This window comes from Hordeum vulgare, chromosome 7H (assembly GCF_904849725.1).
Source record: "Hordeum vulgare subsp. vulgare chromosome 7H, MorexV3_pseudomolecules_assembly, whole genome shotgun sequence".
Classification (NCBI taxonomy): Eukaryota; Viridiplantae; Streptophyta; class Magnoliopsida; order Poales; family Poaceae; genus Hordeum; species Hordeum vulgare.
This window is the reverse complement of record NC_058524.1, coordinates 214,817,721-214,829,250: the sequence shown is the minus strand read 5'-3', so window position 1 is coordinate 214,829,250 and position 11,530 is coordinate 214,817,721. Positions and strand designations below refer to the sequence as shown.

The window sequence follows — 11,530 nt, the reverse complement described above, 5'->3', positions numbered from 1 at the left end:
TTAATTTCCCTTCATTCTTACCGAAGGATGAATGCTATGATCCCTTGGATTCGTTTGAAATATCCCTTTTTGATGAACTTGATGCTTGCTATGCTTGTGGCCATGTTGCCATTATGAATGATGCTTATGAAGATGAGCTAGCTATAGTTCCTTATGTTACACATGATGATTTTGATGAATATAATATGCATGTGCTTGCTGCTCTTACTTGCAGTTATTATGAGAGAGGAACTACATCTCCACCTCTCTATGTTTCCAATACGATAAAATTGCAAGAAACTGCTTATGCTATGTATTGGCCTTTACTTGGTGTGTATGAATTGTTCTTTTATGACATGCCAATGCATAGGAAGAGAGTTAGACTTCGTCATTGCTTGATATATGTTACCTTGTGCTCACTACTAAATTTCAAATCATTGCTAATTAAAATTGGCTTTGATATACCTTGGGATCCGGGTGGATCCATTACTTGAGCACTTTATGCCTAGCTTAATGGTGTTAAAGAAAGCGCTGCCTTGGAGACAACCCAGAAGTTTTAGAGAGTCATTTATTTCTGTTGAGTGCTTTTATTTAGTTTAAAAACAAAAAACATATAGAGGGGAACTTAAAACTTTTGCAAAAAGAGAAGTGATTGAAACGTGATGCATTGTGGAAGTGAGGGTCGACCTTGAACACTTGTGTTCATGCTCATGGAAACAATGTAGAATTTTTCATGGAAGTTTCTCACAAAAATAATTATCCCCTTGTACAATTCCTTTGTGTTTTTAAAAATAATGTGCCAAGTAAAGCCTTTACGATTAGTTTGGGTGATAGTAGTTTGATCATGTTGAGAAAAGACAGAAACTTTCTGCTCACGAAATTAATTTTTGTTTTTATTATGGAAGAGCTTTTGAGTTGATTCTTTTTGCTGCTGATTGATATGCAAATTTTCCAGACGTTCGTAATTTTTCAGATTTTTTGAGGAAAATTTTCCAGACGTTCGTAATTTTTCATATTCAGTGATTTTCAAGTTTGTGTGATTGAAGTTTTCAAGTTTTGTGTGAGAGCACGATGGATGAAGGAATAAGGAGAGGCAAGAGCCTAACCTTGGGGATGCCCGAGGCACCCCAAGGTAATATTCAAGGAAGACTCAAGCGTCTAAGCTTGGGTATGCCCCGGAAGGCATCCCCTCTTTCGTCTACAATCTATCGGTAATTTTACTCGGAGCTATATTTTAATTCGTCACATGATATGTGCAAATGCTTGGAGCATCTTTTGTGTTTATTTTTCCTTTTTCCTTTATGCACCATGCTGGTATGAAGTAGTCCTTGGTTGGCTTTATAGAATGCTTCTTGTGCTTCACTTATATCTTTTGAAGTTTGGATTGCCTGTTTCCCTACACATAGAAAACCGCCATTTGTAGAATGCTCTTTTGCTTCACTTATATTTGTTAGAGCGGGGCATATCTTTTGAAGAAAGAATTAAACTCTCATGCTTCACTTATACCTATTTTGAGAGTTAACAGGAGTTGGTCATTCACATGGTTAGTCATAAAATCCTACATAAAACTTGTAGATCACTGAATATGATATGTTTGATTCCTTGCAATAGTTTTACGACATGAATATGTGATATTAGAGTCATGCTAGTGAGTAATTGTGTATTTCTAGAAATACTTGTGTTAAGGTTTGTGATTCCCATAGCATGCACGTATGGTGAACCGTTATGTGATGAAGTCGGAGCATGATTTATTTATTGATTGTCATCCTTTGTGTGGAGGTCGGGATCGCGCGATGGTTAACTCCTACCAACCTTTCCCCTAGGAGCATGCATGTAGTACCTTGTTTTGATGACTAATAGACTTTTGCAATAAGTATGTGAGTTCTCTATGACTAATGTTGAGTCCATGGATTATACGCACTCTCACCCTTCCACCATTGCTAGCCTCTCTAGTACCGCGCAACTTTCGCCGGTGCATTACACCCACCATATAGCCTCCCCCAAAACAGCCACCATACCTACCTATTATGGCATTTTCATAGCCATTCCGAGATATATTGCCATGCAACTACCACCGTTCCGTCTCATGACATGTGCCACCACTTCCATATTGCCATTGCATGATCGTAAGATAGCTAGCATGATGTTTCCATGGTTTGTCCGTTTTTTTATGTCATTGCTATGCTAGATCATTATCACAGTACACTACCGAAGGCATTTCATATAGAGTCATCATTGCTCTAAGTATTAAGTTGTAAGTGTGATGATCATTATTAATAGAGCATTGTCCCATGTGAGGAAATAAAAGAGGCCAGCGAAGCCCATTTACAAAAAAGAGGCCAAAGATGCCCACCAAAATAAAAAAAAAATAAAAAAAGAGGCCAAAGAGCCCACACAAAAAATGAGAGAAAAAGAGAGAAGAGACAATTGCTACTATCCTCTTTCCACACTCGTGCTTCAAATAGCACTATGATCTTCATGACAGAGAGTCTCCTATGTTGTCACTTCCATATACTAGTGGGAAATTTTCATTATATAACTTGGCTTGTATATTCCAATATGGGCTTCCTCAAAATTGCCCTAGGTCTTCGTGAGCAAGCAAGTTGGGTGCACACCCACTAGTTTCTTTTGTGAGCTTTCATACACTTATAAGCTCTAGTGCATCCGTTGCGTGGCAATCCCTACTCACTCACATTGATATCTATTGATGGGCATCTCCATGGCCCGTTGATACGCCTAGTTGATGTGAGACTATCTCCTCCTTTTTTGTCTTCTCCACGACCACCATATTCTATTCCACCTATAGTGCTATGTCCATGGCTCACGCTCATGTATTGCGTGAAAGTTGAAAAGGTTTGAGAACACTAAAGTATGAAACAATTGCTTGGCTAAAACCGGGGTTGTGCATGATTTAAATACGTTGTCTGGGGAAGATGGAGCATAGCCAGACTATATGATTTTGTAGGGATAACTTTCTTTGGCCATGATATTTTGAGAATACATGATTGCTTTGTTAGTATGCTTGAAATATTATTGTCTTTATGTCAAATGATAGACTATTGTTTTGAATCACTCGTGTTTTAGTATTCATGCCATGATTAGATTATATGATCAAGATTATGCTAGGTAGCATTCCACATCAAAAATTATTTTTTTATCATTTACCTACTCGAGGACGAGCAGGAATTAAGATTGGGGATGCTGATACGTCTCCGTCGTATCTATAATTTTTGATTGTTTCATACCAATATTCTACAACTTTCATATACTTTTGGCAACTTTTTATACTATTTTTTGGGACTAACATATTGATCCAGTGCCCAGTGTCAGTTCCTGTTCGTTGCATGTTTTTTTTTCGCAGAATATCCATACCAAACGTAATAAAAACTCACGGGGATTTTTTTGGAATATTTATGATTTTTGGAAAGAAGAATCAACGCGAGGCGATGCACGGAGTGCCCACAAGCTCTGTCGCCGCGGCCAGGGGGTGGGCCCGCGGCAGGCAGGCTTGTGGCCACTCCTTAAGGCGGTTGGAGCCCTTCTTTCGCCGCAAGAAATATAATATCCGGAAGAAAATCTTGTTAAAATATCAGCCCAATCGGAGTTACGGATCTCCGGGAATTTAAGAAACGGTGAAACGCAGAATCTGGGAGCGCAGAAACAGAAGGACACAGAGAGAGAGATCCAATCTCGGAGGGGCTCTCGCCCCTCCGCCGCCATGGAGACCATGGACCAGAGGGGAAACCCTTCTCCCATCTAGGGAGGAGGTCAAGGAAGAAGAAGAAGGAGGGGGCTCTCCCCCCTCTCTCCCGGCGGCGCCGGAACGCCGCTCGGGACATCATCGTGTGACGGTGATCTACACCAACACCTCCGTCATCTTCACCAACATCTCCAGCATCTTCCCCCTTCTATATCCAGCGGTTCACTCTCCCGAAACCCGTTGTACCCTCTACTTGAACATGGTGCTTTATGCTACATATTATTATCCAATGATGTGTTGCTATCCTATGATGTCTGAGTAGATTATCGTTGTCCTATCGGTGATTGATGAATTGCTATGATTGGTTTAATTTGCTTGTGGTTATGTTGCTGTCCTTTGGTGCCCATCATATGATCGCGCGCGTGGATCACACCATAGGGTTAGTTGTATGTTGATAGGACTATGTATTGGCAGGCTAGAGTGACAGAAGCTTCAAACCTAGCATAGAAATTAATGCATATGGGATTGAAGGGGGGCCAATATATCTTATTGCTATGGTTGGGTTTTACCTTAATGAACGTTAGTAGTTGTGGACGCTTGCTAATAGTTCCAATCATAAGTGCATAGAATTCCAAGTAAGGGATGACATGCTAGCAGAGGCCTCTCCCACATGATACTTTCTATCGATCTAGTAACATAGTCAATTGCTTAGGGACAATTCCGCAACTCCTACCACCACTTTTCCACACTCGTTAGACACTCGTAGTTGTTTCTTTATCTAACCAGCCCCTAGTTTTATTTACGTGTTCTTTACTTTATTGCAAGCCTATCCTATCACTCCTACAAAGTACTTCTAGTTTCATACTTGTTCTAGGTAAAGCGAACGTAAAGTGTGCGTAGAGTTGTATCGGTGGTCGATAGAACTTGAGGGAATATTTGTCCTACATTTAGCTCCTCGTTGGGTTCGACACTCTTACTTATCGAGAAAGGCTATAATTGATCCCCTATACTTGTGGGTTATCAGCGGGCGTCGCGGAAACCGCCACGGCGGCCGCCGCAACAAACAGCAGCACCAACCGGCCGATGGGGGTCAGGCCTACGGGGGGGCCTCGTCAGCAGCCGACCCCGCCCTGGACCTATGGCACCAACCCTTGGACCAGCTCGTCCATGCATACTCGATGTCGGTGCCTCGGCATCCCGCCCCGGGCATCCTCGGCCCTCGCCCGCCGAGCCACCAGGCCTACCTCGCCGTGCCCGGCGTCGCCCCCTATCCGGCTGCCCCTGCACCGCCGGCCATGGGCGGCTACAGCGCCGCTCCGATACCGTCCTACGGCGCGGCCCCCTATGGAGGGTCCTACCCGCCCCCGGTGCCGCCGCCGTGGGATCCTTCACTCCTGGCCACTCTGCACTCGGCGCCATCGCCCGCCAACTACGGTGGTGGAGGTGATTGGTACATGGACTCGGGTGCTACTGCTCATATGACTAATCATCCCGGTAACCTTGCCTCCGCCACACCCGTTCATACTCCTACTCGGATCACCGTTGGTAACGGTTCCTCTCTGCCCATTACACATGTAGGCCATATGTCTTTTCCGTCTAGTTCTACTCCCATTAACATGTCTAATGTTCTTGTGTCTCTTGAGCTAGTTGCTAGTCTTGTTTCTGTTCGTTGTCTCTCTCGTGAAAATCCTGTTACTGTCGAATTTGACGGGGTTGGTTTCTCTGTGAAGGACGCCCGTACCCGGATGGTTCTACACCAATGTGATAGCCCCGATGAGCTCTACCTGGTGCATCCCTCCGCCACCATCGCCACTTGTCCATCCGCCCTTGCCGCCAGCGTCGACCTTTGGCATGCTCGTCTTGGTCATCCCAACCCTACATTTTGCATCAGGTCCTTCAGAGTTTTTCCTTTTCATGTAATAAGGTTGACAACCACACTTGTGAGGCCTACCGTCTTGGCAAGCACGTGTTTAGTGAGTCTACTACTATTTCCACTTTTCCGTTTCAGTTGTTGCATAGTGATGTTTGGACGTCCCGGTTGCTAGCAACACGGGTTATCTATAATATTTGGTGATTTTAGATGATTTCTCTCACTATGTGTGGACCTTTCCCCTTCGTCGCAAGTCCGACGCCCTCCCACACTCTCCACATTTTATTCCTATGCCACCACACAGTTCGGTCGTCTTATCCTTGCTTTACAAACTGACAACGGTAAAGAATTTGACAACGTTGCTGTCCTCAACCTCATCCTTCTCACGGCACTATCTTTCGCCTCACTTGTCCATACACCTCCCAACAAAATGGTCGCGCCGAGCGTGCCATTCGCACTCTTAATGACTGTGTTCGCACGTTACTCTTCCACTCTAACGTGCCTCCTCGGTTCTGGCCGGACGCTCTCGCCACGGCCAGCCTTCTCTTTAACATCCGCCCATGTCCCCCCCGTTGGAACTATGCGCCTCACCAGCTTCTCTTCGGTACGCCTCCATCTTATGATGGTCTTCGCATATTCGGGTGTCTTTGTTATCCTAGCACCGCGTCTACCACCCCTCACAAACTCGCCGCACGGTCGGTTCCCTGCATCTTTCTTGGCTATCCTTCCAACACCAAAGGTTACCGGTGCTATGATCCAGTGTCCCGCCACATTTATACATCGCGGCACGTGTACTTTGATGAGTTCGTGTTTCCTTTTCACCAGGTACCAGTCGTCGTCGAGCCGCTCTCGGCCTCTCCCACGGCGAGGCTCCTCCCTGTCGGGCCTCCACTTGCTGGCACGGCCCCCGTCGCGGGCGCGGCTGCCCTTCCGGGCGCCCCCGCTGGCCCGGCTCCCATCGCGGGCGCGGCTGCCCCTCTGGGCGCCCCCGATGGCCCAACTCCCGCCACGGGCGCGGCTGCCCCTCTGGGCGCCCCCGCTAGCCAGGCTCCCGCCGCGGGCGCGGCTGCTCCGCTGTGCACCCTCGTTGGCCCAGCCGATGCAGGTCCGGCTGCTGCCTCGGGCACGGTTGTGCCTACGGGCGCCCCCGCGGTAGCGCCTTCCGACGCCGCCTCCCCTGGCTCGGCGGTTGCGGGGCCCTCAGCGGCCCCCCTTCGGCTCCGGGGGATGCACCCCGCCACGGTGTGGTTACTCGGGCTCGTACAGGGACATTCCGTCCTAGCACGCGCTACACCGCTGATGAGTACGCGTGTGCTGCCTCCACCTCGACACCGTCTCCGCTACCCTCTTCCGCTCACGCAGCCCTTCGGGATCCGAACTGGCTTGCTGCAATGCATGAGGAGTTCGACGCCCTACATCGCAACCGTTCATGGCACCTTGTCCCGCGGCCTCCTCATGCCAATGTCATCACTGGCAAGTGGGTTTTCAGCCACAAGACTCGCCGACGGTTCTCTCGAGCGCTACAAGGCGCGTTGGGTAGTGCGCGGTTTTCGCCAGCGCGCCGGCGTGGACTTCACCGACACCTTCGCCCCGGTTGTTAAACCGGGCACGATTCGCGCTGTCCTCCAGCTTGTTGTCTCTCGTGCGTGGCCAGTTCACCAGCTCGATGTGTGTAATGCTTTTTTGCATGGCCATCTCGATGAGCAGGTGTTTTGTCAGCAGCCTACTTGTTTCGTCGACACCGCCTATCCGGACCACGTGTGCTTGCTCTCCCGGTCTCTGTACGGGTTGAAGCAGGCGCCTCGGGCCTGGTACCAGCGGATCGCCGCCTTTCTTCAGCAACAGGGGTTCCGATCCACACGGTCCGATGCCTTCCTGTTTGTCTACCATCAGGGCGCTGCCACCGCGTACCTTCTCCTGTACGTCGACGATATCATCCTGACTGCATCCTCGCCAACACTACTTCAGCAGGTCACAGCTCGCCTTGGCACCGAGTTCGCTCTCAAGGACTTGGGGGCTCTCCACTACTTCCTCGGCATCGAGGTTGTCCGCCGTGCCACTGGCTTCTTTCTGCATCAGCAGAAGTACGCCTACGAGCTTCTGGACCGAGCAGGCATGCTTAACTCCAAACCTGCTTCCACGCCTATCAACATGAAGGCTAAGGTGTCCGCCGTTGAGGGCTCTCCGGCGTCCGACGCCCCCTTCTACCGCTCCATCGTCGGTGCTCTCCAGTATCTCACGTTGACGAGGCCGGATATCTAGTACGCTGTCTAGCAGGTGTGCCTTCACATGCATGCCCCTCGTGACACTCATTGGGCTCTGGTGAAACGAATTCTTTGGTATATACGTGGCACCACGGCTATGGGTCTCACCCTGACAGCATCACTGGACACCAGCCTCGTCGCTTACTCCGACGCCGACTGGGCTGGGTGTCCTGACACTCGGCGTTCTACTTCCGGCTACTGTGTCTATCTCGGGCCCTCTCTGATATCGTGGTTGTCTAAACGACAACCCACGGTCTCACGATCGACCGCCGAGGCCGAGTACAGGGCAGTGGAGAACGCTGTTGCGGAGTGCTCCTGGCTACGACAGCTGCTTCAGGAGTTGCTGGTTGAGGTTCCCAAGGCCACGCTTGTCTACTGTGACAACGTCTCCGCGGTCTACCTTGCTTCCAACCCTGTTCATCATCGCCGAACGAAGCATATTGAGCTCGACATTCACTTCGTTCGGGAGCACGTTGCCCATGGTCGTGTTCGAGTTCTACATGTGCCCACCGATCAGCAGTTCGCCGATGTTATGACGAAGGGACTACCCACCTCGACTTTCGAGGGCTTTCGGTCCAGTCTTTGCGTCACCGGCGACGCTTCGACTGCGGGGGGTGTTGAACATGTGTACATGTACATAGGTCCGGGTTTTGTATGCCGTACCTGTAGTGTCTTTCTCCCTCTGTATTTACCTGTAACTTGGGAGACAAGACACCGGTCGCATCCCTTGTACCTATATATATATATATGTGTGTGTGTCTAGTGCATGATCAATGAATTATCGATGCATACAATATCATCTACATTTTGGACTATCGATTTCTTTTTTTGGCCACGATTTCCAGAAATGTTGTTTCATGATGATGTTTGCAAGCACATAGGAAATTTGTCAAAAGGTACCATAAAAAATCAGAATTTTTGATTATTTTTTAGATTTTACCGTTTATCAGGAGCATTTGAGATCGAGTATAAATACTCTACGTCCCCATCACAATTATTACCGTGACTTTTGATCGCCGACCGAACATCCGCAGATTTCTTATTCGAGTTAGCAGCCATGGAATGACCCCTCTGTAGAAGGATAGCGTTCTAGATGCTGCGACTCATTCCAAGTTGAGAAAGTGTAATGAACTGACCTTGGGCATAAATAAAGGGATCATCCACTAGCTAGCTAATCCCCAGAAGAAAAACATGCCGTCTCCATCCCAGAACGAAATGACCTGCGCAGCCGTGCAGACGTGCAGTGCTGCAAATCAAACCAAACTGAATCTTGGCGCCTCCTCCTTTGGACTAGTTAGCTAGCAAAGCAAGCATGTGTTAAAGTGAAAGCGTATGCCCCTAGCTCTAGCCAAGGACGCGTGCTTGTTATATAGAGTAGATCAATTGGATTGCAATTAGCGGCAGGTTAGTAGAATTGACCCCTAAGCCAAGTTATTTACGAAGATAAGGATCATCTCTGACAGCCTGCCTTGTACTTGTACAACACATGAACACACGCACACACATCACGTAAAAGTTACATATATGACACGTACACATATACAAGCCTATCGATCGTTTAACAGCATGCACCTGTGGATCATTCGCCTATAAATTCGTCTCCAGTTGGTTCATCCTCTTCCATATCTCTCCCCCTCTTGCTTAATAGCACATCTTGTCCGTCTTAGCTTTGCATTACATCCATGGCGGCAAAGATGGCGAAGAACGTGGACAAGCCGCTCTTCACCGCGACGTTCAACGTCCAGGCCAGCTCCGCCGACTACGCCACCTTCATCGCCGGCATCCGCAACAAGCTCCGCAACCCGGCGCACTTCTCCCACAACCGCCCCGTGCTGCCGCCGGTCGAGCCCAACGTCCCGCCGAGCAGGTGGTTCCACGTCGTGCTCAAGGCCTCGCCGACCAGCGCCGGGCTCACGCTGGCCATCCGCGCGGACAACATCTACCTGGAGGGCTTCAAGAGCAGCGACGGCACCTGGTGGGAGCTCACCCCGGGCCTCATCCCCGGCGCCACCTACGTCGGGTTCGGCGGCACCTACCGCGACCTCCTCGGCGACACCGACAAGCTAACCAACGTCGCTCTCGGCCGACAGCAGCTGGCGGACGCGGTGACCGCGCTCCACGGGCGCACCAAGGCCGACAAGGCCTCCGGCCCGAAGCAGCAGCAGGCGAGGGAGGCGGTGACGACGCTGGTCCTCATGGTGAACGAGGCCACGCGGTTCCAGACGGTGTCTGGGTTCGTGGCCGGGTTGCTGCACCCCAAGGCGGTGGAGAAGAAGAGCGGGAAGATCGGCAATGAGATGAAGGCCCAGGTGAACGGGTGGCAGGACCTGTCCGCGGCGCTGCTGAAGACGGACGTGAAGCCTCCGCCGGGAAAGTCGCCAGCGAAGTTCGCGCCGATCGAGAAGATGGGCGTGAGGACGGCTGAACAGGCCGCCAACACGCTGGGGATCCTGCTGTTCGTGGAGGTGCCGGGTGGGTTGACGGTGGCCAAGGCGCTGGAGCTGTTCCATGCGAGTGGTGGGAAATAGGTAGTTTTCCAGGTATACCTGCATGGGTAGTGTAAAAGTCGAATAAACATGTCACAGAGTGACGGACTGATATAAATAAATAAATAAACATGTCACAGAGTGACATATAAACAAATAAATAAATAATTAAAGATGTCCAGTTTACGTGACTGACTGATATAAATAAATAAATAAATATACATGTCCAGTATATGTTGTTTCCAACCATAAAATTGCTATCCAACATATCTTTTGCATATGCACATATGAGTTGAGAAGGGCCAATAAAATACATTCTCACTCCTTTCAGATACTCCCAATGTACCACAACCACCTCCCCCCCCCCCCCCCCCACACACACACACACACATAAAATCTCATACAGTTGCTACTCATTTGCCAACGTGAAATCAATCGATCGATTTCCTGGGAGAGAAGGTTGCAAAGTTCGGAGACCGAGATGGTACCGACACAACCGTGTATAGCAATCTCGACATAACTAAGCCAGGACCTTGCCGAAGACAAGGGCGGCAAAGCTGATTGTGGCGCTGCAAGTGTCAACGAGGGCAAAGGTTCACATGTCTCGGCGTGTTAAAACTAGAGTAGAAGTGCATACCTCCTGATCAAGCTATAGGTCGAGCTGATTGATCCTAAGTTTCCTCCTCTAACCCTAAACATCTAGCGAAAACTCTTCCCGTCAGACTTCCTCAACGAACCTGTGGATTGGCCTCCGTTCTGCTTGTCGCTCCGGCGGCCGGTGGCGGTGAGGGGATCCCCATGCAATGAAATAATTTTATTAGTTCGTTCATAAATGAGAGAAGAAAAGAAAAAGAATAACAAGAGGTAAGGAAATGAAATCAATAATAAAATGCTATGGAGGAAATAAAAACTGCAAATCAAAAATAAATGTGAAACCAGATGAAGAAGACAATGCAAATACCGCCTCTCGTGTGAACTGGGTGTAGTTTAGATGGTTAGGTTCTTTGTTCGCGCTTTCAAATTTGTTCAGGCCTTTTCAAAATTGTTCTCCGTTTCAAAATATTGTTCTCAAGATTCAAAAATTATTCGCGCTTCTAAATTTGTTCACGATTCATCAAAATTGTTTTTGGTTTCTAAATTTGTTCTCAAAATTCAAAAAATGTTCGTGCTTCAAAATTTTGTTCGCGCTTTCAAATTTGTTCAAGTTTTTAAAAAAAATTCTCCTTTTGAA

General features: G+C 48.5%; 1 protein-coding gene across 1 annotated transcript; it reads left to right on the top strand.

The window, feature by feature from the left end:
• Window positions 1–9,419: 9,419 nt before the first annotated feature.
• Window positions 9,420–10,480, top strand: LOC123409795 (protein synthesis inhibitor I). Its single transcript, XM_045102666.1, has one exon. The coding sequence runs from the start codon at window positions 9,496–9,498 to the stop codon at window positions 10,339–10,341; it is 846 nt and encodes a 281-aa protein (XP_044958601.1). The 5' UTR covers window positions 9,420–9,495; the 3' UTR covers window positions 10,342–10,480.
• Window positions 10,481–11,530: the final 1,050 nt, after the last annotated feature.